The following is a 16220-nucleotide window of genomic DNA, read 5'->3' as shown; positions in this document are numbered from 1 at the left end:
ATACGCCGGAGACAAAATCCTCGGGCACCGATGAATTCTCGCTGGATCGAGATTAGGCAGTGTTCTGTCCTTTGCTACTGTGAAGAATTATCGTGGCAAATACGAGGTACACGAAAGCACAAAAAGAGACAGCAAAAATCACCACACCGATGGGCAATTCGCGAACACCCCCGCTCGCTACCATTAGAAGGGGTAGGGCGAAAATCAACGGTGCACCCACCGTCAATTTCCAGATGACTCCGGCCCATTTTGGGCTCGTAGGACTCGCTTCCAGGGCGGTCGGGGCGTTCAGTTGCTGGAGCGTTATTCCGATATCCTCGGCAACTCGTTGAATAGACTCTGCTTCGCCTCTGTTCAAAACCCAAAGTGCACCTTATTCCTTTGGAAAACATTTGAGCATTAAATCGAAACATATTCGCTGTGTTAACAAGTGCGGTGCCGCTTTAATTCTATGGAACAAAAAAAAAAAAAACAAAGGAACGGATGGATCAAACATACTGATTGAGGGGGAGAATCCACCCCCGCAGTTCTCCGACTTCCCCAAGAGCTTCTCTCCATCGCCTCACCTTATCCGAGCCACTCCCGTACCGGCTCTCGTGCTCCGCCATTGCTTCATGGTAGCTCTCTCTCTGTCTCCGGACGCAGGCCGGCTCCACTCCGTAAAACAAAGGCATCACCCTTTTCCCGATCAGGTTGTCCTGCTCTAGGATTTTGACCAACTCGCTCAAACACGATGCCGAAGAAGCGTAGCGTCTCGACAAGATGACGACGAAAATTCGGGAAGCTTTGATGGCCTCAACAACCGCGGGGGCTATTTCCTCACCCTGCTCGAGATCTTCGCTGTATTTGTAGGATTTGATGCCGTTCTGATTCAAGACGTCGTGCAGATGCTGCGGGAAGAAGCTGCCGGCGTCACGTTCGCTTCGATTATAGCTCAGGAACACGTCATACTCGAATTGTTCCTCCGAAGTGGCCATTCGGACACCTAAATCTTCCTATCTCGAGCGTGGGTGTTCTACTTAACTCATTGAAGGGCGATTGGCAAGTTGCGAAACGGAAGAAAAAGATGGAACCGCGTCCTTGACTTGACTCGACTCTCACAGACCATAAACCACATTGTCCCGCCACCTCTGGAGCCTGCCAGGAAACCCTGCTCCTGGAATATAACCATCAAGATCTACCATTATTCAAAATAGGGACTTCTGTTGACGAATGAAACCCTGATATTTGGAAAAAGGATCAAAGTGATCAAACACAAGCAAAAGTCTTTCCATTAATTCCGTCCAACTTTGCTAACAAAAAATCTTGGGATGACTTTTTCTGTTTGTCTTAAATATTTCTCTCTCATGCGTGGCGACGACTAACTAAAACGACGTCGTCTTGATCTAAATCTGGTTTTTAATAGAGATTGAATCTACAAAGTAAGCTAAATTTTAGAAAAAAAATTGAGGAGGAGCAGGCAGCAAGGGCTGGCCGCCGCCACCACCCACCCTCGTCGAGAAGGCCGGCGGGGGTTGCCGGCCATTCCCCACCCTCTCGGCGAGGGTGGGCGAGTGTGGCGGCAAGGATTGCAGCCCTCAATGTCCAGTTGCTCCTCCTCCTCCTTTTTATTTTTATTTTATTTTATTATTTTAATTTGAAATTAAATAGAAGTCATATTAAAAATTAGATTTTGACCAAAACAACATTGTTTTAGCATTATGTTTCATGATTTAGTCACGGTATTGTTACGTGGGAGAGAGAAATATTAAAAAAAAAAAAAAAGCAACATCAGCATTTTCCGTTAATCATGTTGGATGGATTAATAGAAGAACTCAATCACACCAATTTGACAAGTTTTGGGACTTGATCACACTTTTTGCAAGTTTTATGACTCAATTGCACTTTCGTGACAAGTTTTAAGATTTTTAGTAAACAAGTCCCATGGAAAATAAATCGCACTCTACTTTTACAAGATTTGGTCGATGTCACCTACTCCACAAGAAGAGCAGTATAGGACTCTACTATAAACCAAACCACATATATGTAGTTCGATCAGTGTGAGTCCGACCTACTAAACATGAAGAATGACACAAGAATCTCCTGTAGGCTAACATTACATTTACATGGCTTGGTCTATATGACGTACTCCATAGGAGAGGCAGCATAAGACTCGACTATAGATTGAGCGATAGAATGAAAATTACAACCGTACTAGAATCATTCAAGTTTTCTCGGTGTTTCACAACCACCAATTACACTTAGTAACTCACACAACTCATGAAGTGGTTGGCCCTCGCAATTGGTCTTGATACAATCTCTCGATCTCACAAAGTGATACACAAATCTGATTTTGTTTTTCTCTTGGCTACAAAACACTCGTAGATCTTCACCAGGCTCTTGACTAGATTTTGATTATACCTGTCAAAATGGGTCTAAAACCCATTTAATAACCCTCAAGCATTGGCATGGGTCATAACAAACTTAGCAAGTTAACATATAAAACAACCCATTTAAGAAGCCAATATAAGTGGGTCATAAATGGGTCCATTGTGGACCTATTTACAACCCACTTAAGATGCCTCTACCCTTTCTTTCATTTTTCCCCTTTCTTTAACTTTTCTTTTTATTTTTATATTATACTATATTATTTTATCTATTTATTCTCCTACGAAGCCCGGTGAGGTTGTCGGCCGACCCTCGCCCGCGGTCTGTCTCCCTAGCAATCTGCGAGCGCCCTCGCTAGCAACGGCGGCTCTCAGACTTCAGCAATGCTCGGCCTCCAGCACCTCGCTTGTGTTGGTCATTTTCATGGCAATCGGCCTCCGGTGCACAAAGGCGGCGAGGGTGTTGCCGGAGGATTCAGATAGCAACGTACCCAGATTTAGGGGTGTCAATGGGTCGGGTCGAGCCGGGTTCTTGGCCTGGCCCGAGCCGGCCCTAAACGTAACAATACCGAGCTCGACCCGACCCAACTCGGGTCTAGTCGGGTCGGATTCAGTGCTGGTTCTTTTTTTCTTCTTTTTTTGGAATCAAAATCAATTAACAAATCCATCAAATGAAAGAATATAAAAAGAAAAAAATAAATTAAATTAAATTAAAAAGAAAACATTGGTGTTAAAAAAAGTTAGACGGCGGGCCGGCCCGGGGCCACCTGAGTACCAAACCCGGCCAGAAAAAAGGCTAAAAAGTTAAGTGAATTTTTGAACTAGGCCGGCCCGTCTGGGACGGTCTTTTTTGACACCCTTGCCCGGATTGACGAGATGATGTAGGCAAATTTGAGTTGAAATGTTGCAATTTCTCTAGCTTTTGTTTGAAATAATAAAATTTATTTTGGAAGATAAGTTGTATTTGATAATGGCGGTTGTGAAAAAAAAAACATAAAATCGGAAAAATTGAAAGGATTGGAGCGAAAGCTTGTTGCGTGTGGGGTCTTGAAGCATATAGAGATGTAGAGACAATTGAGAGTTGTTTTTGTGAGAACAAGCATATAGCGCAAAGCTTGTATTTTTCTTTGTGTTTTGCCTTTGCAATAGGTATTTTAAGTATTATACGCTCTCATTTGTATTTGTGTGTTCCCCCCATCAATCCTCTAAATTTTCACAACCCTTTTGGTTCCTACAGCTTTCTCAATTATCAAGTTAAAACATACCGTTTGGCTAATATTCCATATTGAAAATTATATATCGGACAGCCTCCGATTAGAAGTAAACTAAGATCGAAATAGCCGGTCTTGACGGCCCTGGTGATGTAAAATAAGAGAACGAAATCGTTCCACTTATGTGAATTGCTTCACTCGAACGCCACTTCTTCTTCTTCTTCTTCTTCTTCTTCTTCTTCTTATATTTGCATGTCCCCTCGCCTTCTCCTCTCGTTAATCGTCGATCATCAGAGGGAAGAAAGTTCTTGCTCATAGCAATATGTGGTCCATAGTGCTGCAGAAACCCTTCGGTCCTCGATCCGAGTAGCGGAGCGGGATGCGTGAGCAACTGGGCGGCCTCAATGCCTACGTTGTTGGCTCCGAGGACTCCAATCTCACGATCCTTCTCCTCTCCAACGTCTTCGGAGCATAATCTCGCGCTTGTGATAGAAATTAGAATACACACGTTTTTCTCGCCTATGGCCTGTCATCGGCGAGGGTTGGCCTGCGACGCTTGCCAGTCTTCGAAGAAAATAAAGAATAAGAAATCATATTATTAAAAGAAATAAAAATAAAAAGCTCAATTTTTTGTTTTAAAATTATAAAAATTATGAGAAATATAAAAATTGTCCATAATGATTTGATAATGTAATTTTTTTAAAAATGTATAAGAAATAAATTTTCTTAGATTGGATTCAATTTAGAAGTGTTTAAGTAATATGGGTCGGATCGGGTATGGATAAAAAAATTTACACTACGTATAAATGGGTTAATGAGTCAATTTGAGTCGGACTATTTATGATCCGATCCAAACTTGACCCGACCCAGCAATTGAGACCGATAAGGCTATTTGTAAAGGCTGAGGCGGAGGGGGTTGGGACCAGCATCTACAACCGGCAAGGTTCGAGGGAGGTGACTACGGAGGCAGATTTGAGCTCGGAACCGGACAGTTGAGTCCGACGGGTCTTCTCTTGGCGGAGGCAGATCTGAGCAGGACCCAGCAGCTGCTTCTGGTGGGGCTCTTGGCCGAGGCGCTCGATCGAGATCGAGAGAGAGAGAGAGAGAGAGTGAGAGAGTGAGAGAGTCAGCCTTCGTCGTTCATTGAGGGAAGAGATCACGTCGTCTTCACGGAGAAGGAGACCAGAAGGTTCTGAAAACTTGCTGACAGCGGGACCCGCAAAGAGCACGTGTCACTTTTTGTATGGATTGTCACAGAGATGAGTTGGCACGAACACCCGATGTTGTCTCCTAACCCAAGCCGGCGGCAAGAAGCTTACATTAGGGGAGACTTGCAAAGTCTACGATGTCCCCACACAAGCGGGCGGAATATGCAAATATAAATAATGGTATGTTTTGGCACGTCTTCTTCGGGTGGTTCCATCAGCGATGCAGCAAAATCAACCCATTTGACTACGTCTGGAGCTCATGAAAAACCAACATCCCAAAGGTATTATAATATTTTGTAGATAATATGATCCCACATTTGATTCTTCATTTGATTATTTCATTAACGTTCATTGATCGCATTAACTTGAGTGATAATTATTCTCGCCCAAGAGTCACGAAGCCCAAAAGTTACGGTAACGTCTTGATGAACAACGTTATCCGAAAGGGTGCGAAGGGGAAAATATAAAAGAGTCATCTAAGCCAAATCCTTGATCGTCAGTTTTTTATTCTAACATACATATATAACATACGTTTCTACAAAAAACACACACCCTCGTATAAAAAGGATAATTGGCTAGAAGGACCCATCGTTGATCGTTTAATGCTCCGCGAATTCCGATTTGTCAATCGTTTCCATCAATGGCTGGAGGTAAGTACAGATTATTTACATTTTCGCATTCGATTCTGATTATACTTGAATTTGTTTGATAACGTATGATCGGGATATTCATTCTTTAGAAATTTTCCAACAAAAGGTAAATCAGCCTTTAAGTCCCTGAACTTAGTCCTAGACGGCGACGAAGACGATGGTGGCAATTTGAGAACCTTTGAAGGCCTTTTCGACCGCGGGGGCCATCTCTCCACCCCATCAAGATCCTCGCTATATTTTCGGCACTTGATGCCAATCCGATGCCAGACGTCGTGCTGGACCGGCATCGATTTCGCGTCGATTATAGCTCAAGAACATGTCGTCCTTGGATTGGTCCTCCGAAATAGCAATTTAGACATTAGAAATCTTCCTACCTTGAGCGTGATTGGACTAATTAACTTATTAAAGAGAGTTGCGAAAAGGGAATGAACGAAGAAAAAGAAAAGTAAAGCGCCTCCTTAACTTCGAATCACTCTCAATGAACGAACTCATGGCATTTTCTAGGGGTGAGTAGTTTCGGGTTCCGTCTAGGTTTCACCCGAAATCCGGAACATACCCGCCGGAATAATTCCTTATTTTATTGGAATCTAAAATCTACCCCGCATACCTTGAAATATAGAAACTGTCATGCCACAAGTTTCAGGGTATCCGAGAACCAGCCAATCTCTCTCTCTCTCTCTCTCTCTCTCTCTCTCTCTCTCTCTTCAATTTTATTTAAGCAAAATGAGAGTGAACGTAATAACAAAAACAAAAGTTTCTCATATGTTAATAGCAACAATCCATAAAAGATGAGCACGTAAAATAAGCTAAACGACAACAAAGTTCAAAATGCATGACACAAAACATAAATTATAGAACTTCTGTCAGCCATCAATCTTCCATGAAAATTGCTCCAAGTTCTAACCAACTAGAATCAAATGAAACAACAGACATAGTTAATCAATTAATAATATTTTTAAATTAGAATTACTATTAACTAAACTAAAATGGTTATTAGAAAGCCTCACCACATATTCATTCCCCTTCAACTCATAAATTTTATTTGCCGATGATAATCTCCTCATTAAGACAATCGACATCTAAAAAGAAGAAGAGATTAAATAAAATATTCACTCATTAGGTATCCAAAAATTAGACAAAAATAAAGATATAGTTAAATGATTACAACGATGTGGTTTGCATTTCTTTGCTTATAGTTGTCAAACCTAGAAAATAGGGACAAAATGCTATTTCTATTTTGGTTCAATGAAAAGAATCTTGTAACGGCATTGCGACTTTATGTTGATTTTTTTTTTCTGGTCTGTGCGTTATGTCAAATTTAAAGGGGCTATTTTTTTTTTTTTTTTGCTTTTCCTAAAATGAAAAGGTCAACTCGTTTTCAATAAAAATCAGAAGAAAGGCATGGACCCCTTTGATTTCTCACGTTCCCACGATGCACCGCGTGTGTTGACTCAGAAATATTGAATCATATTCGATGTACCACGTGTCATGAATCGCCAGAATCGAATAGAGACCTTTTCCATGTACAATATCATATTGAGAGACATAGGTATGAAGCCCCAATATTTACAGAAACAAAGCCCTATATCGATGTCAATTGCCAGGCGAAATAATAACCATTGAGGTGGTTGGCCCACTAGTGTTAGTTCACATGTGTTTCATGCCATCACGAGCTCGATTCACGTCCTAAGCGAATTTGTAATAGAGCTGTGTTAGATTATCTAGCCGCAACATATTTTGTGTGGAGAGATTTTCTGATTGCTAGTATTTCCATGGGTATTGGCGAAACTAAAAAGGCCGGCGACAACCCCCCACTCCTTGGGTCCCTAAATATCCCCCAAAAACAAGGAAAAAAATTGTAAAAATTCTACGTAGTTTTTTTCCAAAAGTGGAAAATCAAAGCAAGATATGTCTGCTGTATCATTGCTTCTGAGAAATTTTGGGAAACCAAAAGTGACAGTCATATTAGTCACTACGCAACATGCAAAAAAGAAAACTATGTGGCAGCATCAAGTGGTAGATACAGCGGAAACAGAGAGGAACAGCTAGTTCAAGATACATTCTCGATTGATCGGATTCGAGGATCCGAATTACAGAACAAACCCAATTTATGAGTTACGTTCATTCATGCAAAGTACTCCTTTTCTATACATGCAAGGTACTTTCTCCTCCCATACGGTCGTCAGGAAACACGCAGCAAAGCACATGGTCGGCGGTCGTTAAAGATTAATAGCTGCTGTGAATACGTTGGGGGCAGCCATTCCCCGACGGGGACAGAAACGGCGAGGTTTACGGTGTCAGGAATGCGATGCTGGGAAGCATTGAAGGCGATTGCCAGCTTGCGTGATGAGTGGAGGGTGTCTGGAAATGGTCGTGGGGAAAAGTATGGAGAGATCGGGGAGTAGGAATAACTTGCCGATGATGGAGGTTGGGGGTAATGCTCTTACTTTTTCTCTTGGCTTCAAGGTGTTGCAGTTTAGCTTTGACATCTCCAACAACTCCATTGATAAACTTAGCTTCGTTTCTGTTCAAATGAAAGCAGAAAAATAGGAAGTCAAGCCTGCGATTTGAAAACGGACGGACCATTTGAGAATGGCAAGAAATCGGGGAGCTTTCAATCAGAAAGACCAAAACAAGAATGGAGATCCTACGTGGAAAAGGGCAGAATCCAGAGAGGGTGTGTCTGAAACTTACGAACTGTCCTGGAGATGCAATCCTGGGAAATTCGAAGCAATGAAAAGAGCATGCCTCCATTTCTCCACCGTGTCCGGATCTTTGCCATGCCTCTGCTCATGCTTGGCCATGGCATCTTCATAGCACCCTGCCCGTCGCCTCACTTGGCTCGGCTCCACTTCATGAAATACGGTGATGACCATCTGCTCCTTGCGCTTGCTACACTCGAGGATCTTCACCAGCTCGTTCAGGCACCATTCGGAGGAGGCGTAGTCTCGGGAGAAGACAACAATGGCGACAAGGGATCGCTCGATGGCCTTCCTGAGGGCCGGGGTTAACTTCTGACCCTTGTGGAGGTCCTGGCTATCCACGAAGGCTTTGATGCCGCTCCGAAGCAGAGCCTTGTGGAGATTCTTGAGGAACCCCTCGCGAACGTCCGGGCCTCGGAAGTTCACGAACACGTCGTGCTTCGACCGTTCCTCTGAACCCATTCCGGAATCGATGATGAAACTTGGAAATTTCTCTCAGCGCAAAGTATTTGGGTAGGGGGAAGGAACGGACTTGCTAGCTTGCTTCCCGTGTTGCTTCGCTGCAATTTAATTGAAGGGAGAACGTGAGAGAGACGTCACCTTCGGAACCTTCGGGGTTAAATTTCGTTTTGACGGATAAGCTCGGCGACCAGTTCTCCCAACTTTCTTCTCTCTTTTCTTGCGAGTCCCGCAACCACCTTCCTCCATCTTCTTCCTTTTCTCTCTCTGTCTCTTTGTAATCAATCAGGGCAATGGAGAGGCAGAGAAATGGAGACTTCCACCCACGCAACATGAAGATGCAACGAGAGAACCTTCATTTTCTTGGTTCGTGTCGTACCGTACCGTTGGAAACCGTAGCAATTAGGATGTAGGGATCCTGAAATTTACTTATTTTTTCGAAACACCTCCATTATGACGACATCGCCTCGATTTTTCATAACGACGAAAACGTGATACCAAGCCCATGGATGACCATGGTGCACATTGTTTTCAGCCTTGAAATCGTTCACAAGGTTTGGGGTCCCTTTTTTCTTTAGGGTTAATACCACGAAATACTCCAAACTAGTACACTCGTGACAAATTTATCCCAAATGATTTTTTTGACCATCAGAACCCTAAATTGATACACCGATGACAAATTTATCTCAAACTATTTTTTTTTTACCACCAAAAGCTCTAAACTGGTACATTGGTGACAAATTTACCTTAAACTAATTTTTTTTACTACGAAAAACCTCAAATTGGTACACCCGTGACAAATTTACCCTCTGTTAAATTGGCTTAATACCATGAAAAATTCGAAATTGATACATTTTTACAAGAAGAGGATAAAAACCCCAAACCGATACACCCGTCAATCGCCACGTGTCATCTAACTCAACAATTTGACAGTTAGATTTAATGAAAACTAAAAAATGATAACTTATTACAGATGCACCAATTTGGGATAAATTTATCACAAATGTACCGGTTTATGATTTTTGTGATTAAAAAAATAGTTTTGGATAAATTTGTTACGGGTGTATCGGTTTGAGGTTTTTCGTGGTATTAACCCTTTCTTTAGCACAATTGATTTAAGAAAACAAATAGTGCCTAAGTAAAAGAGTTGAAGGTCACGGACTCGGGAGGGCTAAGAAGGGAAAATCATGGCCTATTAAAGCACGGGAAAGTCCGAATGTCCGCCCAAGTAAGTTCAGATACCGGACTTGCTTTCGAGCCCATTTCGATTTGGTTGGGACATAATTCCCATCCTCAAAATCGAGATATATTTTTTTGACCAAAATAAAATCAAGACATACTTCATTAGTTAAACTGATGAATTTACAGTTTCCTATGATCAGTTATGACTAGTTATGACGAATGGCCTTGTCGTGGCCGATGTTATTTCCCTACGAAAGCTCGGTATGTCCTTAGCTCATGGAGTTAAGTCCAATCATTCTGCATCTAATAAATTTTTTGATCCGATACTTCTTAAGAGTTACGAGAGAGATTATTACTATGTATACGTATCGATCATTGATCTTTATGTAGTTATTGTGGAATGAACGAGTCTCTACAGTCTGTACTAAGTTAATTTATTTTTTATATTTGCACCAAAGTATAACTCTTTGGGATTGATTTTGTTTTGAAGTCGTGTATTTCTCATTCGTGTGAAATTAAAGATTTCCTTCCTGAAAAAAAAAAAAAATCTCATTCCACCAATCACAGCTAACGATTTCTTATGGATCATTGGACTGGCATGTTTGAATACCCCTCCAGCTCTATCAAATACAAGGCCCATTGCAGTGGAACCCATATTCTTCCGAAGAAAGCCCAAAATGAACTTCTAGCAACAGCAAGTACTCATGACCTATTTGGTCAGAAACTGCTGGCCTAACAGTATTGACTATAGTTAGTTATTTCTGACCATATAATCTCTTAATTAATGAGTATTTTATGTAAGACACGCGGTGATGGTGTGCGGATTTACGATTGAGATTGTACTGTCTCTAATAGTATTGTTAGAAAAGTATTTTCCTTAAAAAAATATATTGCCGGAGGCATAGTTGGCGGTCGTCAAAATCGAACACGAATGATCAGATAAAACGCTATTGTCCTAAAAAAAATGAGTTAAGTGCTAAATTAAGGATTCATGATAGAATACTCGCACAAAAGACCCTCTCCTTCGTGTTTTCAGAGCAAATTTACATACAATTTGTATCAACCATTTGAAATCGGAACATTGTTAGGAATTCTCAATCCATAAAAAACAAAACAGAGGCCCTTTGAAGAGAAGGGGTAGTTCATATTAGGTGCAGTCTTCTCGAAATGACCTAACCCTCGGAGATGCAATCCGGACAAGTTGGAAGCAATGACAATGGCTTCCATCCATTTGAATCTCCGCCACGCCTCCCCACGTGCTTGGCCTCGGCTTTGCCGTAATTACCGGTCTGTCCCCTCCCTCGGCTCGCCTCTACTCTCACAACATACGGTTGTCGCCACCTCTTCCTTGAACCGGCGCCTCGGGTAGGTTCTTCAGGAATGCCCCCGGCCGCGAGCGTACGAGCCTCAGAAGGGCTCACGAACACATCGTGCCTCAACGGTTCCTCTGAATCCATTGGGGACTTGACGATGGAACTTGGAAGTTTTTTCAGTTCAAGCATCGGCGGGGACTTGTGTAGTTCATGGGGAAGACGTGTTTGATTGCTAGCCCGTGTTGCTTCGCCGCTATTATTGCAAATGTCGAGAACCAGTTGTCGGGAAAACGATACTATATCACTGCTTGTGGCCTTGTACTCCGTTGTACACTCCGAAGAGTACCTAAAGTAATGCAAGGCGCTTCTAAACTTGAGTCTTTCAGATAAGTGAGCTATAGGACTGGGTGAAATTGGCCGATGTTTCAATGTATCCCGTCGTGTGGATTTGTTGACCATTTCTGAAAATAGCCCTTTCGGCTAATTTTGCTCGGAATCGCTAACTTGGCGGTCCAGTTGGCACCAATCGTCCGTCGTGGCATAGTCATCCTCTGCCAACCATTGTTGAGGCCTCGGTGATCGGTGGAGAGACATAGGAAAAAAAAAAAAAAAAGAAAAAAGGAAAGACAAAAGTTCAGAAAATTTACAAGAAAAATTTCAAAAATTGCTCGCTTGCCATGTAGGACAGCCCTTCGACCATGTCACTATTACGAGCCAAAATTAATCGGAAGGACTACATTGAAGAATCGTCAAAAGGTTTAGTATTAAATTGGCGAAATTGAAAAATTTATAACCGAATCGGCTGTCATACGATAAATTTAAAATTTTTTGGACAATTATCCCGTATATATTTCTACGGATGTGAAATTAATAACCATATTTTGAGCATTTGAATTATTCTTGAGAATCTTAAAATGTTGTATCATTATTTGACTAAAGAAAAGACATGAAATGAGTTTAAAAGAAAAAAAAAGAACCATTTTTGCCGAAAACCTAATACGATGTGACTTTTATACGTGTATAATTTTTTTTTCGGGTTGAATATACGTGTATAATTTGGTAACTGTAAAAATGACAAATATTTTTCTAGAATTAGAAGGTGCGTAATCACGTGCCTGACTCTCAGTAGATTTTTGTACCCTTCAAAGTTGCAATGAACATATTAGGAGACCAGGGAAAACCTTAGAATAATCAAAGAGGACTCGGTGCAATTCTGGTGATGGTATGTCGTTTTCTCTAATAAAAAAGAACATGCCGCTTTCCATGTCCATGCCTTTAATTTAATTTTGACCGGTCCATGTTCCAGATGCTGAAAAATAAAATGTTTTGTTTTCCATGTGAAAATTGTGGACCTTCTCCCCCCCCCCTCTCCCGAGTAAAAAATGACGAGTTCTTTGACCACCTCCTCTCTCTGACGTGGACCACGTCCAACCGTGACTCGGATGACGTGGCGCTCGACCCGGTCCACGTGTCCTCGTGTCGGATTCCATTGGACGGAATGTGCTGAGAGAATCGACTTCAGCATGTGGCGAGCCGCGACCGCTTGCAGTTTTCGCGTGTCAGCCCGCGCTCCCCACCCCCCTGGACCAACCACCGACCTCCACGTCACCAAATTCATTGTGGCTCTAGCCCGCCAAACGATGACGGGGCGATTAATATGGTTCCCGCCTCGCCGTTGATTCTGAAGAAACCTTGTCTGATGGACTCGATGCACGGCCCAGATTGTTTTCGATCCACGTCACACCAGATTTTAACGCGTTGCCTCGTGTGACCCTCGCGGAGGGAACAAAAGTGCACGTTCCGGTGGCATTTGACCTCGTGGCATTTCGAGCCAAGGAAGCTCTTATCTTCTGCACCCGGTAGCAGGAAACCTGGATTGCAAGCACCAACAGAATTTCACTTTCCAATGTCATCTTAAGTCATGTATTTTCTAATCTCTCCCTCTCCCTCTCTTTCTGGGAAAGAATCCTCACTTTGTGCCCAAAAACTATCGAACTAATTCAAGATGATTTTTTTTTTAAATTGAATTCCAATAATGTTATTCGTACTAAAATTACTTTTTGAACTCATGTTAATTTTGTGAATTAGATTGCTTTTAATATTCAATCAAGATAAACTCCATCGTTTGAATTAGTGTTTTAACGTTTAGAATGCGCGTCTCGTGCTAATGTTAATCTCTTGATCAATTCTAAACTCTAGCTCATCGCTTCGATGCATAATCAATGCGTATTCATTCGATCAATTCCACCTCCCCACCGTAATTTTCGACCGTCGAATTCAAAAGACCTTCATCCAAATTCGAAAGAACTTTATAGTTCCTGAGAATACTTCTTCTGAATTTTGCCATTGGCTGGGAGGGAAAGGGGTGCACCGAAGTCCGATACTCCCGACCGCACGCAACAACTCCTCAAGTTTTCAGGTGGCCTATTGGAATTTGCGTGGCGGGTGCAACTACCAAGCTGGATGCGTCCCAGTCATGACGTTGATCCTCCCGAATCTATACAAACCCTCCTTTCAAAAACACCAACTTTCGAATCGAAATTCCAATTCTTGTTTCTGCTTCTTCCCATCGTCACAATCCAATCTTGACCACCCATTGATGAGATTAGTCCTAGTTCGATCCATATTTGTTCTCTCGTTCCCTTAGAAAATCACCATTCATCGTCTTCTTTCATCCACCGAAAACCCTTTCTTTCCCAGATCAAGAAGTGGGGAAAGCTTGAATCACTGCGTTGTTGCTTCTGGGCTCTCCCCTCAGAGCCACCTGGTGTTCAACAATGGCGTCTTTGGGGGTCCGATGCAGCGGCGGCGAGTGTTCCATGAGCCGCTCCCATGTTCCCTCTCGCCAGATTGATCATCAGAGCCCATGGAAACCTTGTGCTCTGACGATCCCCAAGAGAACAGGATCGAAAACCCAGGCGGGTGGCGCTGTTTCGGCCTTGATGCCGATCGGGAGACGCGGGTCGATCCCCAGGAAGCCCAAACCGTACCAGGAGTTGGACGAGGGGACGGCGATCGCTCACGAGAAGCTGGACGATTGGATGGAGGGCTCGGTGGTGGAGATCGTCAGGAATCTCCGGGAGGCGCCATTGTTCGTGCACGTCTACGATGACAGCCGCAGTGGGGGCGGGGGCGGGGGCCTGGATGGCGAGTCGATAAGGTTGAGGACGGAGAAGCGGGTGAGGGAGGAAGATTGGGATTGCGTGAAGATGAAGTGGGAGAAGGGGGAGGTCCAAAAGCCTGAAGGTGTGATTTACGTGGAGGAGCTTGAGGATGGTGAGAATGAACAAGATAACGTGAACAAAATTTGGGGATTGGTGGTGCAGGGGAAGGGGGCTAATTGCAGGCCGGCTTGCTATTTGCTCGAGACTTGCAGGGTCGGGTCAGGTTTAGGGTCGGTCAGCACGCATTTCTGCTTGATGAAGGTGAAGAGTTTCCGAGAATCCGCAAGGTCGCAGCTCATGAAATCCTGGTTGTAGAAGGGTCAGCGAGTGTCCCAGATCACAATGGGAGGAGGGGTTGCTCGATTCATTCGTTTCAACTGTAAGCAACATTCAGTGCAGATCGTCGAGGTTGATTGGTGATGATTCTTAATGATTTGAGCTTCAAATGTATAGACAATTCGTAGGGAAGAAGTAATTAAATTTTAGTATGACAGTTCTTTCTTTTCCCCACTTTTTTGGGTGGTCATAGATCTGATTCTCCGGTGCTTGTTACCATACTCTCCGGTACGTTGTCCGAAACACGACCCGGCCCGACCTGGACTTTTGAGTATTTTTGGGTCGGGTCTTGTTTGGGTCACGTAAGCACTTAAATTCTGGGCGTTATACCGATCTCAGTTTACAGTTTGCCGTTGGAGCAGAGCAGATGGAGTGCACAGGCAACTTTCAGGCTCAAGGCATATTTCAACGTGTGCCGGACTCTGCTTTCTGTCATCTCTGGGGAATTGATCAAATAAGCAGAATTCCGAATTTACCGCTTCGCCATTCTGTGTAATGTCGCTCCTTTGCCAAATGATTGATCTGAACTTAGCCAGTTCTCCGCCTAAGTATGATCGGCACGAAGATCCCTGTGATTAGTAACCTAGTGATCTGAATTCTTCCATGCTCCGTGATGAAAGTGGTTGACGTTGACTCATATAACGACGGTTCTGCCCGTTTGCTGTTAGGATACAGCAACCGATGATGCCTAAGTGTGCTGAGGTTGATTGTGTCTGCTTTGTTTGGGAACACAGGATGATATTGCCTTGATATGTTGTAGGGCAAATCGTATCACTGTACCTTGAATGTCATGGATAATCAAATTTCATTTGAACATTTGCTTTGGCGTTTGCGGCGATAGACCATACGAACCATGGAAAAGAGCTCGTTAAGAATAAAATCCATGTGTTTTGCGGCTTTGGACAGTCAATACATGAGCTTCAAAGTAGATTTCAACCATAAACCAGAAGCATTGATCTGATCATTAGCTCGAGATTGAACATGCATGACAACATTTCTGGAGAAGAAATCTGCTTGGCAATGCAACTTTTGGAGCAAAAATTCATTTGGTTATGCAACTTTATTTTTTTACTTTTGGAGTATTTTTTTTGTAAAGTAAAAATGAAGTTGACCCTAAACTAGAGGTGATCGGTTCACGGTCTGGTCCGATTCCCTTCAAGAATCGAGAACCGGATCGGTGGTCCTGATTTAATTCGAGCGGTCCGATTTGCCCACCCCTACCCTAGACCATTTGCCCTTCCCCGAAGTCGTGAGCGATATGACAACGTTATATTTTCCTTAGGAAGTTGTCGGCCCACGCGGGGTTCAGTTTCCCTTATCTTCAAGCATATGAATTGGGTCCGGCCCGGTCCAACACGACTACGAACATCAGTTCTAGTCACGAGTTTCAACATAACACAGACGAGCGGGCTTATCCAACATCAGGCCCGCCCAGGATCGGCCCGTGTTTGAAAGGATGGGGATGCGTGCGCGCCGCCTGACTTTTCATGAGAGGAGATAGAGGGGGGACCGGGAGCCAACGGGCCCAGCAGAAAGTCCCTCCAAACTATTTGAATTTGAAAAAAACAAGAAAGGAGAACCGGAAAAGAGACATCTTTCTTAGTTCTTCTTGGCCACGTTGTTTGGCCC

At 43.2% G+C, this 16220-nt stretch overlaps 3 protein-coding genes across 4 annotated transcripts; 1 reads left to right on the top strand and 2 right to left on the bottom strand.

Moving 5' to 3' along the window:
• Positions 1–52: 52 nt before the first annotated feature.
• Positions 53–1099, bottom strand: LOC115748099 (TMV resistance protein N-like). The gene is made up of 2 exons (XM_030684499.2): positions 499–1099; positions 53–350 (listed from the first exon to the last, which is right to left on the bottom strand). Exons 1-2 carry the CDS (start codon positions 975–977, stop codon positions 53–55), a joined length of 777 nt encoding a protein of 258 aa, XP_030540359.1. The 5' UTR covers positions 978–1099.
• A 6455-nt stretch (positions 1100–7554) lies between these two features.
• Positions 7555–8697, bottom strand: LOC115748178 (toll/interleukin-1 receptor-like protein). Of its 2 annotated transcripts, XM_048284370.1 has the most exons (3): positions 8293–8697; positions 8130–8262; positions 7555–7959 (listed from the first exon to the last, which is right to left on the bottom strand). In XM_048284370.1, exons 1-3 carry the CDS (start codon positions 8597–8599, stop codon positions 7725–7727), a joined length of 675 nt encoding a protein of 224 aa, XP_048140327.1. In that variant the 5' UTR covers positions 8600–8697; the 3' UTR covers positions 7555–7724. The 2 variants fall into 2 exon arrangements, with proteins under 2 accessions (XP_048140327.1, XP_030540486.1); XM_030684626.2 differs by having other exon boundaries at positions 7560–7959; positions 8130–8697.
• A 4866-nt stretch (positions 8698–13563) lies between these two features.
• Positions 13564–14761, top strand: LOC115748214. The gene has a single exon (XM_030684668.2). The coding sequence runs from the start codon at positions 13869–13871 to the stop codon at positions 14568–14570; it is 702 nt and encodes a 233-aa protein (XP_030540528.1). The 5' UTR covers positions 13564–13868; the 3' UTR covers positions 14571–14761.
• The last annotated feature ends 1459 nt before the right edge of the window (positions 14762–16220 follow it).

Source organism: Rhodamnia argentea, chromosome 8 (assembly GCF_020921035.1).
Source record: "Rhodamnia argentea isolate NSW1041297 chromosome 8, ASM2092103v1, whole genome shotgun sequence".
In the NCBI taxonomy this organism is placed as follows: domain Eukaryota; kingdom Viridiplantae; phylum Streptophyta; class Magnoliopsida; order Myrtales; family Myrtaceae; genus Rhodamnia; species Rhodamnia argentea.
The sequence above is the reverse complement of the archived record's forward strand: the minus strand, read 5'-3'. Positions and strand labels throughout refer to the sequence as shown.